The sequence below is a fragment of the Balearica regulorum genome, chromosome 11 (genome assembly GCF_011004875.1).
Source record: "Balearica regulorum gibbericeps isolate bBalReg1 chromosome 11, bBalReg1.pri, whole genome shotgun sequence".
NCBI lineage: Eukaryota > Metazoa > Chordata > Aves > Gruiformes > Gruidae > Balearica > Balearica regulorum.
In genome coordinates, this window is record NC_046194.1 from 23209263 (window position 1) to 23230195 (window position 20933).

Consider the following 20933-nt stretch of genomic DNA (forward strand, 5'->3'; position numbering starts at 1 on the left):
AGGAGTTAGGCAAGGTACAAAAGTTTCTGCCATAAGCACTAACTGTTGAGAGTTCTACAGGATTTTCTGAGATTAAGAGTGTTTTGAGATGTCAGATAGGCAGAAAAGCTACAGGATGTAAATACGATAGGGAGAATTCCAGGGACTGGCTGAAGAATTCGAATTAATCTCTAACTTTAGACCCAACCCACACAGACCCAAAGCTAGTAACAACAGTTTGCTGGGGCGCGGAAAACTGCTTCCACTCATGAAGCAGGAAAATCAACCCCAAAGATGAAACATTAACAATATTTTGGTGTGTTTTGACCCCCAAGAAAGGCAACAAACAAGAAATAAGGAAGCTGGAGGAAAGTGACATTGTAACTAGTTGTTTATATGGGAATGGGAGAATAAAAAGGAAATCTTGTAGTTACGGGTCGGTGAGCGTCAGCATCCGTAGGAACTCCTGTTTGTCCACTTCTCCATCTCCATTCACATCTGCTTCATCGATCATCTCCTGTGGGATAGCAAAGATTTGGAGACCAGGTTAGGTGGGATCCGAGAGGGTGGACGCTCAGAAAGTGCAAACACCAACGAAGGTCTCAGGCAAGCCCCAAGCGAGACAGAGATCCTGCCCGTTGCAAAGTAACCCCGCACAATCCCCGATCTGTCTTCCTGCAGCAAGACACTCCCCTCCCTCCCTGAGCAGGGACAAGAGGAATGTGTTTGTGATTCACAAACCTGCAGCTCCTCATCCGTGATGTCTTCTCCAACCTCACTAGCCACCACCTTGAGATTCTCAAAGGAGATCTTGCCAGTGCCATCACAATCAAACACCTTGAAGGCTTGCAGGATCTCCTTTTCCACACAGGGCTCTGCCTTGGCAAGGAAATGAAAAATGCTGTCATGTAAACGTGACATCGTACCACCCCACAATCCCTAGTCAGGCACTTTAGCCAGCAAACATTTGCAATCAAATCCAAGACATCATTTTGGGGAAAACATGGCCATAGAAGAGGGTTACCTACTGCTGCTATTTCACCTTCACCCTCTGCCCATATATAACGGTGTATTACAGGAAAAGCTCCAAGAGAAGTTGTCTGAGCAGCACGGGGACTTGGCCTGGAATATCCCGGCCAAGCTTTGCTGGAGAGAGGACCAGCACTACCACTGGAGAGTACTCTGAGATGTCTGCACGCAGCCAGGCTCTAGGGGATAGAGGGGTTTGAGCCACGGGAGTCTCAGACGGGCGCTGGGATGGGAAAGAGATTTCTGCTGAGTTGCAGCTGTCTTTATCTGAACTAGCCATCCATAGTTCAGGGAAAGAGGCAAGAGGGGTAAGGACAATTCATCTGAAGGCAGACCTCTAAAATAGCTCAGAGGAAACCCCTGAACCACTCCTGTTTCTCTGCTGCAGAGACCAGACCAACCCAATCTACTGAGGCTACCTGCATCGTAAAGTCAAGCCAGGGGAATTTCACTCTTTGTGACCAGATGGGTTCACATACCATTTTCTGAGTCATCACCTGCAGAAACGACTTAAAGCTTAGCTTCCCTGACCCTTCTTTACCGAATTGAGAGACAATTCTCTTCATCTCCTCTTTCCCCAATTCACAGCCCAGAGCCCTTACGGTTATCTGCCAAAACAGAAAAAGAGACCAATGTCTTGGTGTACAAATCAAACAAAGAGGGAAAGATGTTTGAAACAAGCAGGTACATGAAAGTGGTGGAAAAAAACTTTTCATCAACAGCTATTCATCCACCATTTTGTCTCTAGAGAACAGGGTTCTGTAGCTGTCTAACATCAGTAGTATGAGGCTGTGAAAAACTAGCAGCGAAGAGCAGTCAGCAAGGGCCAAGAAGGCAGGCTTCACTCCCTCCTAAGGGTAGCTGGCACAAACCTGACGGCTGCATGCTGTATCCACCCCACTGCAGGCAGGGCAATACAACCCCAATACTGCGGTGATACCATTTTCCATGTGGGAAAGGGGTTATGAAGGATATGCTGCGCATCCGTGCCTTCTTTCAGGCCTGCCTTAACCAAGTCCCTGCAGCACAGGTTAACGTTATCTTGGTGCACAGGTGAAAACATGACAGAGGAGATTCGCAGCCAGGGTGGGGAAGTAGAAAGCCTCTGGACGAGAGCGGTGGAACAACTTTTTTAGGCGAAAAGCTGGGACCAGAGGTTCCCAGGGTTTCTTCTCCAGCAATGCCGCTGTGCGGGGCTTCGTGGGGGAAAGGAGGACAAGCGAGGAGTCTCTACACCTCCCAGATTTGTTTTCACCAGCGCTCGGGCTGCACTTCCACAGCTCCTTGCCTTCAGGGCCCGGACATCCACGACGCCGCAGCCATCAGGATGGAACAGCTCAAAGGCTTCTCGCAGTTCCCGCCTCTGCTCTTCGCTGACCGGGAAGGCGAAGGCTGGTTCCTCCGTCGGGGAGCTGCCCCCGGCGGCGCCTCCCTCACCGCTGGAAGCCTGCGGGAGAGAGACCCGGTGCCCTCAGACGGCCACCGGCCGCAGACAGCCCCTTCCCACCGTTACCCCCTCGTTTAGCTCAGCAACGCCCCACCCCGCCTGAGGCGTTTCTGAGGGTGGTGCTGGGGACAAGCCGCCCACCCGCTCCCCGCCGGGCAGCCCCCGGAGGCCCCGGTCAGGCCGCGCTGAAGGGCCCCGGGCGGGGCGGGGAGAGACAGGCCCGGCCCCACCGCCCCGCTCACCGCCGGCGGCGCTCCCTGCAACCGCACTCCTCATTGGCTAGCGCTCCTGCTCTTCAGGGAAAGCGCGAGAGCTGATTGGCCGAGACAGCAGATCTGGGGCGGGACAAGGCCGTCCCGTCTGAAATGTCAACTGCCCTGCGCGAGGGGGCGGGTCTCGGCGCGCGCTGCGGGCCGCGTTAGCGCTGGGAGGTTCTGAGGGAGCCCGCGTCCCTCACAGACCCCTCTGCCTCCTCTTAAAGTCAGAAACCGGATTTCACGGTTTGCTGTAACGGGGTACTTCACCATAGCGCAGGAATTGCCTCCCTCCCCTTTCCGTTGACGCGCTGCGCTGGCATAAACCACGTTTTCGGGCAGAAAAAGGGTCTTACAGGAATTCTGCGGGGGTAAGGCCTAACGCTATCATTATTTCTTTCATGTTTAGCTCAGGCTTCAATTTTTTTTCCCCCATGCTTATGGGTTGTGGAGGTCAGTTAAATGAAAAGGCTGATACCCAGCCTGTGAAAAGCAGAGGAATAAATTCGATTCAGGAACAAAGAGAAGCAGCAGAAGGGCCGGGAGCTCGTTTCCCTCCAACGAGGCGACAGCCATCCTTCAGTTACGCTCCTACCTCGGACGGACGCCGCGTCGCAGACAGACTCTGCTGTAGCTGCTGCCTCTGGAGCAAAGCAGTTGGTGACCGGGAACCGTTTGAGGACTGAACGGTTGAAACTCTTTGAGTTCCTGGAAGAATTCTTCTATTACTTGTCAGCAGATCAGAGCGCATGCCGGACCAGAAGATTTGGTTGCATTTTTGTATATTTCTTTCCACAAGTCTCATGGCTTAAAAATAAGATGCTTTATTTTTAATACAATCTTGTACTTGCAGCCACTGAATATCCCTGCCAACATACAGAGCTTTCAGCAGCAGCACCGGTAACCTTCCTCTTCTTTTGCAAAGAGAATTCTTTAAACATGTGAACTGAATAGCAGTAAGTTAAGTTGCAGCAGTCTACTTACTTTTTTTTCAGTTTAAAGAACACACTAAAAAAGGGGGAGGGGATAGTCGCCATGAGACAGAGTATAAAAAGCTGATCCCTGCAAATAGGACTTAGAGGGCCCAAACCAAGACATTAAACCAAAAACTTCAGCTGCTGGGAAACAGAGATTTCCACTGTCTGGTTTTGAGTACTCTCTTTACCAAACCATCATCATTTGACATGTTTTTTTAGTCACAGAAGGATCTGACTACTGTCACTGAACAACGTGATGTGTGTATGGAAAACAAAGAGCGTAAAACGTGCAAGCACAAGCAACCACATTGGTAGATGTAAACAGGTCAGCGGTTGGTAACTGTTCACAAACACAAGTTTAAGACCATTTGCCTAAAAATAATATTGACCTATATTTTCTGCTGTCTCAAAAGACTGTAAAAAAGTGAGGCACCTACCAAACGTATATACACGTGCAAAAATAAATAAAATTCTGTTTCAATAAAGGCTGGTCTTCTTCATGATCCTCAAAAATTCTTGCTCGTTCACTTCCCCATCCCCATCTCTATCTGCTTCATCGATCATTTCCTGGAAGATATGTGTATTCAGAAATTAGATGCAGATGAGACTAGGATTAGAATTATTAGATTAATTCAAAATTAGAACCACTTTTTTAATAAATTGTATTGGAGGGGACAGCGTTAGCTCAATGTCACACCTGCTACGCTATAAAATATTTACTAAACTAGACACTAATATCATTCTGTTTCTGGAATGGTTTCATCAATGGTTTCTGAACAGAAAATGTTGTTTAATAAGAAGAACTGTTCTGGAAAAAACAAAGTACTTGGGGCTCTAGTGCTCAGCGGACCAGTCAGTGAGTTGGCTCAGCTCTCCAGACAGAAGGAGAATTGGATTGTGACTATTTACATAGGTTTTAAAGAAATGTAAACATGCAAGCAAGCAATACACGATCATGCTGCGACTGCCTTCCTCATCTGGACCTTTCTACGTTCACTACACACAAAGGCAGACAGCGAGTGTTTCTGTATGATACGGTTTCATATCCCAGGTACAAACCTGCAGCTCTTCATCTGTGAGATTTTCCCCCAGTTCTTTGGCGACACGTTTGAGGTTTTTGAAGGAGATTTTGCCGGTTTCATCGTCATCAAAGAGTTTGAAAGCTTTGAGAATCTCCTCTTTGGAATCTTTTTCAGCCTTAAAGAAGTAAGCATAAGTTTAAGGAAAAAAAGTAGCGGTTATGTTGTAGGTAACACTTCCTTAAAAAAACTTGTTAATGACAGAATTATTTCAATTTTACCTTTAAAAATGAGATAGGGTTAGTCCCTGTCCTGCAGTTCTAACTTTTATATATTTTGTTGTTAAGATTAAAAGAGTGCTTTCATCTTCCCCTAAGTGGAAAGGGAGATGAAAGGTACTCAGCCATTTTCAAAATTGTTTTCACTTTGACTTTTAAAACGTACCTACCATTTTCTGTGTCATCACTACCAAGAAGTCATCGAAGCTGATTTTTCCTGTTCCTTCCTTATCAATATCTGATATCATTTTCTTGATCTCTTCTTTTTTAGGTTCAAACCCTAGTGCTCTCATAGCCACCTGTAAGGACAAAAAAAACCTTATAAATCATACAAAACTATAAACAAAGCCACGAGGAGGGAGAGGAAGTCGAACTTTATGCCACATCATGTTACAACACGCCTCAAGGAAAACAGCAAGGTAAGGGGCAGACTCAGAGCAACGCTTCTCTACACACAAGGGCTCATCAGGATGCAGAAAACAGGAATGCAAGCATTCCTGTCCTGGAGTTAATTCAGAAATTTCCTAAACACGTTCTGAGTATCGCATCCACCACCCCCAGCTCAGAACTGGCAAGAATTTGGAGGGTAAGGCTGTATAACAGAGACTCGGGAGAAATACTTTGTCTGAGAAAGTTTGCATTTTTTTATGAAGTCTTAGCATACCTATTTTGGTATATATGTTTTAAATGTGATGGGCACTCAGAGCATGAGAGTCCCGCTTCAATTAATACTTTGAAGGAAAAATCCCAAACTGTCACACAGTGCTGTGCATAGCAATTTCCAAGGCTACCGGAAAACTAATTGTTATTCCATTCCTGTTAAGAGAATTGCTACTAGAATTCCCTTTGCAATGAGAAACAAGGCACTGAATGATGATAATGATGATGATGATGATGATAATAATACTAATTCAGACCCTGTTGTAAGCAAGGTGACTAAATGGAAGACCCAGAAATGTCTCAACAAAATACTTCAAGATAAGTGACTCCATGAAAGACGTTTCCATCATACCTGCAACTCTAGTGAACTCTTAACAACCTGATTTGATGGCACAAACATGGAAGGTCTTAAGCTGGTAGACGACAGGGAATTTAAATCAGTTACTTTTTCATTCTAGTGACAAAAAACTTTTTCAATGAGTGTAGGGAAAACACAATTCAAACACTTTGTGTGCCTTTCTGACAACACTGCTCTCAGCAGCCTATCCAAGGATGCCGTCACTTGCAGACACACGCATGCATGCCTACACACTTTACGTTTGCCTCCTTCGATAAGGGGACAAGCAGCAAGTTTGAAATCAGTTCTCCTCCCTGTGGTCTTAAGGAATATGGACATCCAGCTAGCAAATAGGAAGGGCAAATTCTGAAAGCAAAAGAAGTCCTAATTTATTGATTACTATGCCTCCCAAAGGACAGTGAGGGACCAAAAATGTTTTGCAATACATAAAAGCATGAAAATGAAGAACATTGGTGTATACCGAGGCTGGGACACCTAATTTGCAAAGCACGCAATCCTCAACAACACATAAGAGGGGAAACGCCCCCACCTTTTTAATACGCACAACCTCTTTTGATGTTTTACTAAGACAGAATACAGAACTATCAATGTATTTTTGGTAGCCCAGCCCTAAAGCCACCTGATAACAGAAGGAAAGAGCTGTAATTAAAGACAAAAATGTACCTGTTGACAATAAGGTTTTATGCGGAGGGGGAATCTCTCCCTTCCTGTTTAAGGTCATTCAGGCACTATGCCCCTATCACTTTACAACCTCAGTGGAACTGTGCTTCTAGCGCTAGGAAAATTCTTACCTTTAGCTCCTTAACATCTATGCTCCCGGTGCCGTCTGTGTCAAACAGGTCGAAAGCCTCTTGGATCTCCTGCTTCTGCTCCTCAGTGAGCTCCAGCTTGGGACTCGCCTTCTTCCTCTGGGCCGCGGCCCCTAGCGAGGGCTTCTTAAAGCTGGAGGCCTTGGCACAGCAACACAAGAGCAAAGGAGGATCAGGCCGCCGCCGCGGCGACGCACCGCCCCGGGAAGGGCGGGTGAGGCCCGTAGGACAGCGGCCACCTCAGCCCCCAGCCCACACCGCCCTCCCGGGGCCGCTCCGGGCTGACAGAGGCCTCCTCCCGCAGCCTCGTGATCGCGGTACCGGGAAGCCGGAGCGGAGCAGCGCAGGGCCCGAGGCCCCCTCCCCCGGGCCGGGCCACACTCACCATCCCGGGGGTCGGTGATTTGGGGCAGCTCCTGACCCGGCAGGCCGAGACTCAATATCGCCCTTTCCCATTGGCTAATGCCCCTACGCCGTTGCTATGGCAAGCCTCACTCCTATTTGCTGAGGGGCCGGGCGCGGGAGGCCTTTGGGGGATAGCTATTGGCCAACCCGTGGCTGGGGCGGATCCAAGAGGTGACTCACCGGGGAGAAGAGCCTCTCCTCCTTCCGTCGACGCGATTGGCCGAAGAGGGGAGACCGCGGACCAATCAGCGAGTGATAGCCGGCTGGCGCGATGCTCAGCCCAGGGCGCGTGGGAGGAGAAGCGGCAGGTGCCGGCCGAGTGGGCGGGGTCTGCTGAAAGTGTCCGCGTCCGATTGGTGGGCGGGAGGGACGGGCCCGAGGCGGGGGCGGAGCCGGGCCGAGGGCGAGGGCGGGGGCGGGGGCGGGCTGCGGCCGCCGCCGGTGGGTGAGCGGGCAGGGTCGGGGTGAGGAGGCTGGAGGCGGCTGTGGAGGGGCGGGCCGGAGCCGGCAGGGCCGTGAGGAGAGCTGGGCCGTGGAGGGGCAGGCCGGAGCCGGCAGGGCCGTGAGGAGAGCTGGGCCGTGGAGGGGCAGGCCGGAGGCGGCAGAGCCGGCAGGGCCGTGAGGAGAGCTGGGCCGTGGAGGGGCAGGCCGGAGGCGGCAGAGCCGGCAGGGCCGTGAGGAGGGCTGGGGTGTGGGGTAGGTTGTGGCGGCTGAGGAGCTGAGGGGTGAGGGGGGGGTAGGGGAGGCTGCGGGGGAACGTGGGGCGGGCGTGTGGGGAGGGGAGGGGAGCGGGGGGGGAGGCTGCAGGGCTGTGAGGAGGGCTGGGGCATGGGGAAGGTTGTGGGGTGGGCAGCTGGGGGTAGGGGAGCCTGCAGGGATGTGAGGAGGGTTATGGGGTGTGAGGAAGGGCAGGCTGGGGGGGGTGGGTGGAGGCTGTGGGGGGGGTGGGAGAAGGATGGGGGGCTCTGGGGTGGGGAACTGAAAGAGCTGGAGGGAAACTGGAGACAGAGCAGTTCATAAATTGCATTTTGGAGAGGGATAAGGCCTATGTTGAGGTAGATGTGGGGGAAGAAGAGGGGACAACTGCAGCATGGATCACCCTGTGCCCACACTTCCAAACCAGCTTGATGTTCCTGGCTGGACAGGCTCCAATCCTGCCTTTTTTGGCTTTTTCCTTGCCATTTCAAAGGGCTTTTCAGAAAAATAAAGAACAAAGAGTGCTAAACTGTGTAGCTTGCAGTCCTCAGGAATGGTACCTCAGCAGTGATAATTTTATACCAACATTGGTGTAACTGTTTCTGGATCTCATCCAGTTGTGTTGGCACTAGTGGTGAAGTGAGATGGGTCAGAAAACCAACCGAGGCAGAAAATGATTAATTTTCAACTACTCATAGCCTTGATCCATCTCAGTGCAATGATAGTAGGAGGTAATGAGAGGTACCGACTAAGAATAAAGAGAATCAAATCAGCCTCTAAAATAGCGGTTTATCATAGCGATGGTTTAAAATGACCGTAAAGCAATCACAAGTCTTTGTGTTGGAAACAGGTCTAAATAGGCATGTTGTCTGTTTCTGTCCTTCAACTATACCCCACACAGTAGGATCTCAATTGAGTTGGGAAATTTGTTTGCTGTTGCTGGGAGGAAGAGCGTATTTTAATGAAACCGGTGGCATCAACAGTCTGTGATGTAAAAACTTGGAAAAATCTCACCACCGGCTCCCCTCTCTTTGCTGATGGGCACCAGCAAATGCCGGCGTTTCTTCCTTGCTGTGTCTGCCGCTGTGGAACAGGCGGGCTGGCTGCTGCTGAGATGCTTGAACTTAAGTTTTATTTTGTTGTTCCTAACACCCTTGAGCAACTGTATTTTTTTGAAGAGGATATTGCCGGAACCTGCAGTTGCCTTCATGTTATTTGCAATATAAATATTCAGACTTAAAAGAAGTGTGTGAAGCTAATAGTAGCTAAAATCAGATGGTGCCTTTGTTATCAATGGTATTTTATTAAAACTACGCCTTTGAGAAAGCTATTTGATGTCACTGTTACTCTTGTACTGCTTATTTGTTCAGCAAGGCAGGGAGAATTAGCTCACTTTTTTGATGATTCTGCTTTAGCATAATGGCTTCAAACCTTGATTTCTATAACTAGAAACTTGTTTAAAAAAAGAAGTTTGGTTTGTGTTAATGGTATGCTTAAGTAAGTTAACTATCGTATTGTGAGTAAAATAATGTTCTCCTTTTTTAGAGGAATCAAGTTGATAGTGAATCATCTAAGAAATGGCCGCGCACCTCAGATCGGTAAGTTGAGGACTCAAATGAAGGTTTGTCTTGCAGAAACATATTTTCATAGATATTTCTTATGAACATTGCTAGAGAAGACATGAGACTGTTTCTGCCCTCATGCCTCCTCCAGAGGTATTGCTGGGGGAAACGTGATTCACCAAGGAATAGTTTGCTGCTGTTGTAGCTCCCAAAGGAGCCAGGAATGCTCCAACCCCCAAAGAACACCAGTGGCTTTGTCGGTGCTGCCAAAACAATTGATCTGGAGATTTAGTTACTCCAGGATCATTTCTATGTGCCTGATAACATTATTCCATGCAGATCCCTGAGATCTACTAGATCATTGTTACCTCTTTCTCCGATTGCGGCATTGAATGCAGGAGGTTAGAATATGGGAAGAGTAACGTTTTGGTTAGCTCAGAGAGATGTTTGGACATTACTCTTAGGGGTACAATTCATTAAATTGTTTTGTTGTATTACCTGTGGTTCTTCTTTATACAGAAATTTCTGTCTTCTGGACTATTTTCTCATTATTTCCTTTGAAATTTATAGAAGACCAGTGAACCTCCGATATTTAGGAAACAAACAAAAAACCCCAACCAATGGAGTGTCATGTTAGAGAGCATGAACAAACTGTTGTATCCTCACAGCACGAGATAGGTAGTAATTATACCCTAAAATCAGTATAATCGTGCGTAGCCTGGCTCTCTACCTGCATTTTTAAAGCAGCTAATTAATCCAGGTGCAGCACTGTTAGCTGCAGTTATACTGATTCTGGTCATTGAGTTGGTTCATGTAGTACTTTCCCAAGAGGTGTGTGTACTAGATTATATTGCATGTTATAAATGAGCACTAAAGATTATTTAATACTCTGCTTCTCATCACCAGTTAGAATACTGTCCTTATCCTTGGTTGAGTGGAAAACTATCATACAGAAAAACCTGGACTATCTCATCTGTACTGGTAGAAAATGACTCTGATAGTTGCAGCCAGCCAGAGGGCGTCATTCTGCCACTGTAAAACTCCGGTTCAGTGTATCTAAGTTCGGGTGCTCTCATTTTATGAAGAATGCACTGGAATGGGAAAGGGTACAGGGCAAGGCAAGTAAAAATATCACTGGAATGGAGTGGCTGCCTGTTGAGGAGAAGCTGAAAAAGCTTGACCCCTCAGCAGTGAGAGGACACTGCAGAGGGGAGGGATGTGACGGAGTTCGGAGGGTCGGGAAGCTGACGAGTAAAGCAAACGTAAAACTGTTGTGACGGGGGGAATACAAGGAGAGTGAACTGCAGGGAGTCCTTAGACTCGCGTATTTGTTCTATATCATCTGTTCTCTTGCAATTATCAAAACCAAATAGACCACTGGGCCAACCCATTAGAACTTATAAAAATTATTTTAATCAGACCCTGCTTTGCATGCACCATTCTAAATAACTGGTTATGCTTTACGCAACTGTAGTGAACTTTTCTAATTCCTGTTGTGGATAATTAACACTTTGCAGTAGAACCTTTGTTTAAGGATTTAGCACTTAGAAACTTCTGAACAATTGTTGTCTTTGTATGGTTTCACTGGGTTAAAATTCCCTTCAGCTCGATAGTATAACTGCAGAGGTGAGGTTTTGTGTAGTACCAATAAGGAGCAAATCTATTTCCAACCAGGACAGAGTATTATTTGTACAAAAACTTCCTCAGACTCTTAGCTTGTATGTTCTATGTTGGCGGTGAGGTCTCCAGTCTCAGTCCAGTTAGATGAGTGACCAGACTGGAATCTGTTAATTAGTGACTCTAGCCATTGATTTTAAAAAGCTTTTTAAAAAAAAAAAAAAAAAGGGAAGAACTAGTGACTCATTAAAAAGGATAAGCCTTACCTTTACCTGATTGCTTTCTTGGCGTGGAGAAGCCAAAGTTTCACATGCTCTGAAAATGGTTTTGTCCTTGCTAATGGTGACAGTTTTAGTAGTCTGAATTATCTGTGCCATGTGGCTGAAACAAATTCTGTTTGCTTTACCATCAGGGCAGAGTTTGTTGGAACAGGTCCTCTTTTTCTTCCCTACTAAGCAAGCCACTTGGTTATGAGGCAGAGTCCAGCACGTGAGCCGTAGGGACCATTAGCGTGTCTGAACTTTTAAGTTACTATGATAGCACAGACATATTGAAGAGTCTTTTGATGCCTGAATTTAGACTCCTACAATTAAACTAGCTACTGACTAGCTGTCAGTTGAGATCTCGGGAAGTTCAGCTGAGTTTACTTGCACGGTTTGTTGGTGTATGTCTGCTTGCTAAAGCGCTTTTCTCCCTGTCTCTGCAGGCTGGTAAGAAATGTACAGTGATCGGTGGGTCAGGATTCTTAGGCCAGCACATGGTGGAGCAGCTCCTGGAGAAGGGTTACGCGGTCAATGTGTTTGATATTCAGAAGAGATTTGACAATGACAGAGTGCAGTTCTTCCTGGGAGACCTTTGTGACAAAGAGGTACAGACTAACAACAGTACGTGACATGGGTAGATAGAAAGGATATCTGTTTAAGTAAATGTTCGTTCAAACAGCTTGCTGAGCCTTGCCTGAAGCACTGAAACACCTGAAGGCATTGCATGGGTTGTAAAAGGGTATGTAGATATGCCCCCCAACCTTTCCCTGTGAAGTCAGAAGCCTAAGCCGTTTTCTGTGGAACCCTCATCTAGAACATTTAAAGAGACATACTTGACATCTGCCTGAAGCTGGAAAGAACAGACCTTGTTTCTGTATTATGATTTGCATTACTGTTAGCTCAGATATACAGTGTGATTACAGTCGCTGTTGGTAATTGCATGTGGGTGCTCGCTTAGCTAACCTCAGCTGCATGAGAACAGCAGAGTGCGTTATTCCTAACAGTTAAGGCACGCTAAGACCTCTTGCCTTAACTCAGTCGTGGGTGTGAGCCTTGGCAAAAGCATTTGTATGCAACGTGAAGAGATGTCTCCCCGCCAATATAAAGTATCATGTCTCAGAGCTTTAGGGCAGTCATCTCAAACAGACAGTGCCATGGGGTACTGTTGGCTGTTAAACCTGCTGCTTCCTGAGCTTTCTAACTCCTATCTCCAGGTAATTTTGAGTCTCATACCTGCACTTGAGACTATTGCAAGTAGTTAAGTCCAGATAGCCTCCAGGTCTCAGAAGGTTCTCAGGTTCTTCTCTGGAAAGAAAAGATGATGTAGCATGGTTTTGCCTAGCAAGAAGGAGAGGATGTTGTGAAGATCCTGGATGCTAAGCCTATTCCAGCTGCTCACCTTTATGGAGGGAATGTGACTTGAAATTTGGCAGTTTGGTTTCCATAAGAAAAAGAACTGTGTTTTATTTCCTTCCTTTTTTTTTCCCCCCTGAGTAGGCCTCATTGCTGTCTCATGTGATGTATCTTCTAGGCTTTGCTCCCGGCTTTACAAGGTGTGGCAGTGGCGTTCCATTGTGCATCACCAGCACCTTCAAGTGACAACAGGGAACTGTTTTATAAGGTGAATTTTATGGGAACCAAAGCAGTCATTGAAGCCTGCAAAGAAGCTGGAGTGCAGGTATGGGTAGAAAAGCACACGGAGACTATAAGATGCTGCTGTGACTTGATAACAAATGCAGCATGGACCAATTTCAATCCAGTCTGATAAGAGGGCCAAAGGTCCCTCAGATACTGAATTCCTACTTGTTCTGTGAAAATTAGTAGAAGAGAGACTCTGTTGGTCTCCCATGTAGCGTCTGGTGTAAGCTCAGTCCATGTTTGCCACAGAAAACCTACACATGGCAATCTTCCTGACTACAGGAAAAGCGTCCGTTAAAATTTGTCCTACTACACGTCTGGGAATCACCCATGGGAGAACCACGACTGACAAGTGCATTCTTTCATGCTGTAATAGGGAGCCTGCTCCAGCAGTGGACGTATTCGTGGCATCTGTTACCTATTTGAAGTCTCTGACATACAGTGAGAAGGAACACACTTGTGCCATAATCTCAGTATAATTTGGTTTAGAAAGTCATTTGCCCACAAAAGAAAGAGCTAGATGAAACCAGACTGCTCTTCAGGCAAGGTTGTGGGTATTTTTTTCTCCTTTTATTATTTTGATATCATATGAGCATTCATTTAAATTCTTAGCAAATTTTCAAGCACAAGGCATGTGAAAATGCCTTACTTATTCTGGGCGGAGGTGCTGCCTCCAAAGCATGCATTTTGCATAGTGTCCGTGTACAAATACGGAAGTGATAACGTTTAAAATTAATTAATGTCTATTACGCAGGACTCCCAGCCCCACAGTTTGTTGTTTGTTGGTTTTTTTCCCCCCTCGTCTAATAAGCTGTTGTAGGAAATGGGCCACGTGGTGTTTACCTTCAGGCTTCGTCTGGATTCTGTCAGAGCAAGGAGTTAAGTCTTGTTGGAACTTGTTGGATCTAGTCATCTTTTTATTACAATGTAGATCTTGTGTAAAACCACATGTTTCTGATTACTGAAATACATCACTGACTTCCTGTTTTGAATCCACTAGGGTACATTTTTATCCAACAAAAACTTCCAAGATAAGAATCCTTCTTTGGTTTAATCTACTGGGATATTGTAATCGTCAAGATGAGCAAATGTATCTCAAAAACACTTGTTGTGTGTCAAGTGCAAAAATGTGCCCAGCCAAGTGGGTGCTCTGATTTTCCTGGGGATGTTTGCCCCTTGATTGGCTGCCTTGGATGTTTGTTTATTGCTACCTAATGGAGATTAAAACATTGCAACAATGTGACAGAGTCAATTAAAAGAGTGAGAGTTTTCTTACCTGCAGTTTAAGATCATCTTGTGTTAGCCCGTGATCTTCTAGACTTAGTTTATTATCTGTAGAATCAGTTGATTAAACATTATTATTGTCTTTACTTAGCCTTTGTAAATAATGATCCTTTTGTCTTAGGCTTTAAACAACTGTTTTCTTTCACATCTGTTGCAGAAACTGGTGTTAACTAGCAGCGCCAGTGTAGTTTTTGAGGGCACAGACATTAAAAATGGATCAGAAGACCTCCCTTATGCAAAAAAACCTATTGACTATTACACAGAGACGAAGATCCTACAGGAGAAGGTATTTGTCATCATATGGTTAACGTTGTTATTTTCGATGCTTAAAGCTGCCCTTCTAAAAGTAGGCCGTGCCATAGGAGATACAACAGACTCTCCAAGACTGAACAGATCTCTGTTGTTCTCCAGAATCCATTAAAAAGAAGTATCTCGTTCTTACAATTGCAAAGAAAATCTGCACAGAATCATGCATATGTAGCAGTGTCTGACGGAGTTTTCAGCGTATAGCTGAAACAGAAAATTCCCTTCTCTTCGACAAATCCGTCTGATTTTAGCCCTCATTCTCAGCATGGAGGCTAGTGAGCTGTGGATTCACTTGTTCTGTTACAGAGAAGTATGGCAGGGGAAAGGATGTGGGTCACTTGCGAAAGGCGCAAGCGGCAGTTACATTGGGATCATGAACAAATTACTGGGGAAGGAGGAGATGAGGTGGAGATGTGAGCTAAGGAGCACGCCAGCCTAATAACATGTTGTAAGCTAATGCTATTGGCCATGTACTGAAAATACTCTTGTTAAAAAAGATCTAAAAATTTCCCCTACATCTGAATGTCTGCTACTTTGTACATTTGCAGATTACCAGTAACTGTTCTATTTCACGTTCTTGGTGCTGCTGTATTTGTGGTTTAAATATGCTAGGACAATGCCTTAAATCAAGGCGAACAAACATTTTTTCAGTGGCTTGCATTTCAGTTGTGGAAAGAATCTACGCTTTTTGTGCAAGAAGAATTTAGACTTGCTTCCATACTGAAGCTGACAGTGTATCCTCTAAAGTCAAGTATTAGCCTTTAAGAATTTTTCTTCTGTTCCTTGAAAAGAGCTTAACTGAAACCACAGCATAAAACCATCTGTTCATTCGCAAGCAGTAAAGTGGACTCATAAAGTGGAAGCTTATGAGTAGTGATGAAGTCTAGCTCAATATGCTTGTAACTATGTTTTTGGTGAAACAGTGAAAGCATTCAATGTTTATTTGTTTGCGTGGTTCTTGGATTTTTAATAGAAAATCCAGCAGCTGTTAAAAATCAGTAGAACATGTTGTTTGGAAACTCCCAATAGAATTAAATCTTCTTCAAAGATGCCTTGCTAAATCTGCTTAGCATGTGGTGCCGCTGGGAAAATGGGGTCACAACCCTTCTGAGTGCGATCAAGAAGGACCATGATGGAAATCTTCCACTGATTGATGAGAGACAGTGAATTGCTTAGTGTCCTCCTTTTCTCCAACATGTCCGTAAAGAATTCATGGAGTGAAGGAACTTTCAAAGCTCCTCTGGTTTCTGTGGCGTTAAAGGAGAGAGGCGAAGAGCTCCTTTCCTTTGCCTGTCAATTCATTAAATGTTCAATAATGAAAACAGAATTTTGTCTGTTTTTATCATTAAAGAGAAGTGGGAGAAGAGATGGAGCAAGGGAAGGATCATTTATTTGTAAAGATATGGGTGGACAGTAATTCTTCCACTGATGCCTTCCTGAGGAATGAGGGAACGCTCACCCCCTTTAGTAATGATCTTGGAATATATTACTAAGCCATATTTTTCTTCCCAGCCTTCCTCTCCTGATTTGCTTATCTTTTTTTTTTCCCCTACAGGAAGTGCTCAGTGCAAATGACCCAGACAACAATTTCTTCACTACTGCTATTCGTCCCCATGGAATATTTGGTCCTAGAGACCCTCAGCTGGTTCCCATCCTCATCCAAGCAGCTAAGAGCGGCAAAATGAAGTTCATAATTGGGTGAGCAAGGCTCAAATCATTTCATAGCTTTTGTTAAAATTGATGCTGAACATACAAAGCCCTTTTGGAAGGGAATAATATTAAATCAGTAGTGTTGTGGTGGCATGGAAAAAAGGATGTTTCTTTAATTTTTCACTTGTAATCCAGGATTCTTTATTTTTAAATCCCCCTGTGTTAGGACTCATGCACTCAGATAGGAAGTGTTCATAATGCAAAAAGAATATCAGTGGGGAAAGCTGACATAGCTTGAGCTGTCTTTGCATTATCTAAAGAGCTGTCCTTTTAAATATGAGAGCACTCAGATTACTTGCTGATAATTTAACTAATATACACTGCTGGTATTTGAGGTTCTTGTAATTGAAAAGCCTATATGTATATGGTAGTGTTTTAATTTTTCTGATGATAAAAACAAAGGTATTTGCCTTGTTATTGAGCCTTGCAGAGGTTCTAGTGGAGCACTGAAATTTCAGAGCAAGAAATAGTTCAAGCTACTACTAAAGATATTTTTATCATTTGTATTATGCTCTTGAAAAGAAATGTGCTCTTTAATTTATAATAGATTTTTATTACATGCAAGGAGCTGGTTTGTGTGTATCTGTGCACAGGTGAATACATTCGTTTTCTGTACCTGTGTGGAAATAGATTTAACACAGTGGGTTAAACCTGTTTCAGCCAAGGCTGAAGTTGGCTTATTGAGGGAGTAAGTTAAATTTCATGAGCCAAGAAATTCATAATTGAAAGCTTGTCCTTAAGTGACTTTGTTTGCGCTAGTTACCACTCTATTTGTTCTGCATCTGTGGATCACTCTGCTGGTTCTGAGACCCCTAGGATCTGCATCACCTAGAAACTTGGTAACTTGTGAGGTTTACGAATGGTACTGTTCCAGGAATGTAAACTTTGAAGGCCTTGGCAAGAGCTGAGACAATAACAGCCTTTCCTCTGTCTCCAAAATAATATGCAATGATTTCATCTCTCTGACACGGTATAGCCTGAAGTTGCAGCAGGAGAAGAGGAAAGTTGGAATAAATGTATCTTCTGGGAAAGTCCTTCCTTTTGTCACAAGCAGATTTTCAGCATAACTTGCCTTAGGGCTAAACTTCTTCCTCCTGTCTGTGTAGGGATGGAAAGAACTTGGTAGATTTCACTTATGTGGAAAACGTGGTCCATGGACACATCCTAGCTGCAGAAAATCTTCAGAGACACTCTCCCCTGTGTGGGAAGGTAAGGAAGGACCTAGCAAGGGGAGGGCAGTGGGTCTCCCTAGCCGAACTTCACCTGCAAGCCTTGCTTGGCTTCATGTGTCTGCTCTGTAATTCATGCTGATTTTTGTCTGTACTGAACATCTATCTTAGAGATGAGTAGAACTAGCACACACAAATTGGTCCATTCTTTTTCTGTCTGTGGGTATAATGAACGGTTGCCCATCTGGTGACTGTTGTGTGCAACCGCATGGGCTGAAATGTATGAATATACTTTAACTTCATGCTGTAAAACTCCTTGTGAAAGGAAATCTGGGCAGAATTGTGGGCAGCTGAGCTGTGTACATAAGAAACATAGTTATTTAGCTTTCACGATAGAGTTCAAAGCAGGAGAAACTCTTATAGATGTTCAGGGCACCACTGTGCTCTGGGCATGGACTGTACGTACAGCTAGGAAGCTTTATTGTGTTTGTGTTGTGTCATTCGGTTTGTTCGACCATTTATGAGTAATCTTAACCTCTGGAGTGTCAGATGTAGCTGGCTTTCTTGGCAAATAAGGGGTTCATTGCTTTTCAGACAGAGGTGGTTAGTGCAAAGCAGTCTCTTGTGAAAATGTGTTCTCAGTCAAGTCAGGGATGTCAGTCTCCTCGGCATGAACATGAGCTGCGCCATCACAGAGAGAAATTTGTGAAAACCATAATGATTTTATCATCTGGGTTTTTGTCTTCCTCTCTTTCAGGCATTTCATATCACAAATGATGAACCGGTTCCTTTCTGGGCTTTCATGTCCCGTATCTTGACTGGCTTGAACTACGATCCTCCCAAGTACCATATTCCCTATTGGCTGGCATATTACCTGGCCCTGTTCCTGTCTCTGGTGCTGTGGCTGCTAAGTCCGCTGGTCACCATCAAGCCCACCTTTACGCCCATGCGGGTAGCATTAGCTGGAACGTTTCACTATTATAGCTGTGAACGGGCCAAAAGAGACATGGGCTACAAACCAGTGGTGAGTTTGGATGAAGCAATAGACAGGACTCTGCAGAGCTACCCCCACCTACGCCGGGCTAAGGCCTGAGAAGTCCTAGATGGATTTTTTTTTTTTTTCCTGCTTGATTTTTGTAATTGCTTTGACATCTTAACATGAACACTGAAGCCAATTTCACTAATTCTCTGGAACAGGGAGTTTTCCTGAAGTCCCTCCATCTCCTCACCATTATCAAGGTGGCTTTATCTGGGTTGAAAAAACCTTCATGTAGGAGCTGTGCTAAGAGTTCATTTCTTTGATGTGACTTCTTGTTTTGAAACAGCTGCTGAACCCTATGGACTTTGAATAAACACCCTGCCGGGCCCTCTTCAATCCCAACCCAGCACATCAGCATTCCTTCGTCTTCTCTCTCCACCCTTGTCCTCTGTTTTGTTGCTCTGGTGATAACAGCCACCTCTTCTCATAGCTGCAGACTGGGTAATGAAATACTTCTCACGACTGGTTCCTCTCTGCGGTTTGGCTTTATTCTATACAAGAGTGATGAAAGGGAGGCTTATGCCAAAAATGAGTTCTGCTACCAGCTCTTAAATCATTTAAGCTAATTTTATTATTCCCTCCATGATTGGTGGGTGATTTGGCTCCTCACTGAGGCATCAGAAGGAAACCTGAGAAAAGGCATGCTAGGCTGCTCTTTGCGAGGAAGCATGTGCCTTCATTTCTGCAGGACCCTATTTCTATTCAAAAATAACCCAAATAAATCATGAAGAGATGACTTCCTAATTTTGTGTTCTATCTTTGAAAGGGCAGATCCGATTTTGAACATCTCAGCAGAAACAGGATTTTAATCATTCCCTTTGAGGGGGGAGAAATCTTTGCTGTGGCTGCTCTCGGTCAGCACACAATATTTTAACATAGCTCACTCCCTTTCCGTAAGAACCACATTGGTTGGAAGATCCTACTGCACAAAGCTCTCATCTTGTCTGACATGTTATTGCTGGTAATGGTGATTTTTGTTGCTTTGACCACTTTGTACATGAAAAAACTCATTTCCACAAGAAAATGGTTATCATAATACTATGTTCACCAAGCTGTTTAGTTTGACATTTATATTAAGTGTACTTTACCCTATAATCTTTCTAAGTGCTTCAGTTTGGTGTTGTTTTTAAATGAAGAGTTTAGGTTAGAGCTGGAACTTCCCCTCGTGCCTGTTCTGGCTCCCCAGGAGTTTCAATGTTTCAAATTTCAGAAGCATGGGACATGCCTCAATAGCCTTAACCTCATCTGAGAGCTGGATATGCTGCTTAGAAATTAGTTTTATTTTATCTTCTGATTATTTTCTGGAGAGTTTTATGTTGGGCTTTTTTCTGGAAATTTTTATCTGCTGTAACAGCTAGCTAGTTTTACCAGCCTTTGCCTTGCTTGATCTTGAAGTAAACACTAGCCAGTTTCTTGGGCCAGTTCACACAGTTCTGGTTTGCACTGGTCAGCCACCTTGGGCTTACCCCCCCCAGCCCCAGCCTGTATTTAAAGCTTGAATTCTAGAGTGCTATTCTTCAGCAGTGTGCTGTTCAAAAAAAAAAAAAAAGCCCTGTGATTCCTAGGTTTTCTGAAATCTGCTTGTGTCATCCCACATCCCATTTTAGCGGGACACCGATGCTACTTTCAAAGCCCTGAGCCATGTTAACCTCCATGTGATGCGTCAATATGCCAGCACAAATTCAGTGTTAATGGAAAGACCCTTTCTTCCCTCACTGTTTCTGTGAGTGTGTACCAGTGCCCCATCTATATATAAAAAAAAGAATAAATTGTGACGTATAAAAAGAACACTCATATGGTGAAACCGCGCCTGGCTGAGAGGCATGGCTTTGTTCTCAAGGTTTTCTAAAAGGCCAGATCTCACCTGCTTCAAGGGGCGAGGAAGGACTGGAGTATGTTTGTTCCTCGCTCCTTTCTGTAAAGCGGGGCCCACTTCCAGTTGTAATGTAGCCAACCGACGCTGAACTCATAGCTCGTTACTGGAAGAACGACCTTTTGTGAAAATGGGTGATTCAGATGCGCCTCTGCTATGTGCAGTAGAGGCAGCTGCTAAACCCAAGCTGGTAAGTACAGAAAGCCCTGAGGAACAGCGTGTTCTGGTTCAGCTCAGTGCTGCGCAGAAGAGATGGTACTGCTTTGGGGTCATGGTGCAGCACAGCAGAGGACTTCAGCTCCTCCTTTGTGAAGTGAGGATAACACTGCCCGCACACAGAGAGGTGGTGAGAGAATAGGATTGTACTGAAGTCAAAGGAGTAAGTGAAGTCAACGTAAAAAAAATAGGTAAAAGCACATTTTGGCCTCTAGATGGCATTTCCCAGCCAGATCTGCCTCGCAGCTTCAATCAGTCCCAAAACCGCTGTGTCTTAGTCTTTGGACACAGCTCCAGTGGAGGGTTACTCATCTCCCCGTGTCTTTGGAGGACTGTCAAGGTAAG

The 20933-nt window shown here is 45.1% G+C and overlaps 3 protein-coding genes across 7 annotated transcripts; 1 reads left to right on the forward strand and 2 right to left on the reverse strand.

Moving 5' to 3' along the window:
• Positions 1–352: 352 nt before the first annotated feature.
• On the reverse strand, positions 353–3518 carry LOC104636824 (uncharacterized). Of its 2 annotated transcripts, none has more exons than XM_075763747.1 (5): positions 3305–3518; positions 2297–2455; positions 1550–1616; positions 721–854; positions 353–496 (listed from the first exon to the last, which is right to left on the reverse strand). In XM_075763747.1, the coding sequence occupies exons 1-5, from the start codon at positions 3512–3514 to the stop codon at positions 410–412; spliced, it is 657 nt and encodes a 218-aa protein (XP_075619862.1). In that variant the 5' UTR covers positions 3515–3518; the 3' UTR covers positions 353–409. The 2 variants fall into 2 exon arrangements, with proteins under 2 accessions (XP_075619862.1, XP_075619861.1); XM_075763746.1 differs by having other exon boundaries at positions 721–858; positions 1488–1616.
• Positions 3398–7296, reverse strand: LOC104642769 (centrin-2). Of its 2 annotated transcripts, XM_075763750.1 has the most exons (6): positions 7196–7296; positions 6793–6951; positions 5154–5282; positions 4746–4883; positions 4137–4253; positions 3398–3531 (listed from the first exon to the last, which is right to left on the reverse strand). In XM_075763750.1, exons 1-5 carry the CDS (start codon positions 7196–7198, stop codon positions 4164–4166), a joined length of 519 nt encoding a protein of 172 aa, XP_075619865.1. In that variant the 5' UTR covers positions 7199–7296; the 3' UTR covers positions 3398–3531; positions 4137–4163. The 2 variants fall into 2 exon arrangements, with proteins under 2 accessions (XP_075619865.1, XP_075619864.1); XM_075763749.1 differs by lacking the exon at positions 3398–3531 and having other exon boundaries at positions 3538–4253.
• A 592-nt stretch (positions 7297–7888) lies between these two features.
• NSDHL (NAD(P) dependent 3-beta-hydroxysteroid dehydrogenase NSDHL) lies at positions 7889–20284 on the forward strand. 3 transcript variants are annotated; one of them, XM_075763754.1, is made up of 8 exons: positions 7889–7911; positions 9459–9509; positions 11797–11958; positions 12885–13031; positions 14433–14561; positions 16137–16279; positions 17398–17500; positions 18218–20284. In XM_075763754.1, exons 2-8 carry the CDS (start codon positions 9489–9491, stop codon positions 18551–18553), a joined length of 1041 nt encoding a protein of 346 aa, XP_075619869.1. In that variant the 5' UTR covers positions 7889–7911; positions 9459–9488; the 3' UTR covers positions 18554–20284. The 3 variants fall into 3 exon arrangements, with proteins under 3 accessions (XP_075619869.1, XP_075619868.1, XP_075619870.1); XM_075763753.1 differs by lacking the exon at positions 7889–7911 and adding an exon at positions 8494–9005; XM_075763755.1 differs by lacking the exons at positions 7889–7911; positions 9459–9509 and adding an exon at positions 12033–12092 and having other exon boundaries at positions 11820–11958.
• Positions 20285–20933: the final 649 nt, after the last annotated feature.

Coding starts and splice junctions, on each gene's coding strand:
- NSDHL (XM_075763754.1), top strand. CDS start 9,489: ATGGCCGCGCACCTCAGATCG. Junction 11,959..12,884: donor GAGACCTTTGTGACAAAGAG/GTACAGACTAAC, acceptor TGTATCTTCTAG/GCTTTGCTCCCGGCTTTACA. Junction 17,501..18,217: donor ACTCTCCCCTGTGTGGGAAG/GTAAGGAAGGAC, acceptor CCTCTCTTTCAG/GCATTTCATATCACAAATGA.
- LOC104636824 (XM_075763746.1), bottom strand. CDS start 3,514: ATGAGACTTGTGGAAAGAAATATACAAAAATGCAACCAAATCTTCTGG. Junction 2,456..3,304: donor CGACGCGGCGTCCGTCCGAG/GTAGGAGCGTAA, acceptor TCTCTCCCGCAG/GCTTCCAGCGGTGAGGGAGG. Junction 497..720: donor TCACGGATGAGGAGCTGCAG/GTTTGTGAATCA, acceptor GCTATCCCACAG/GAGATGATCGATGAAGCAGA.
- LOC104642769 (XM_075763750.1), bottom strand. Junction 5,283..6,792: donor TAGATGTTAAGGAGCTAAAG/GTAAGAATTTTC, acceptor TTGTCCTTACAG/GTGGCTATGAGAGCACTAGG. Junction 4,884..5,153: donor TAGTGATGACACAGAAAATG/GTAGGTACGTTT, acceptor TACTTCTTTAAG/GCTGAAAAAGATTCCAAAGA.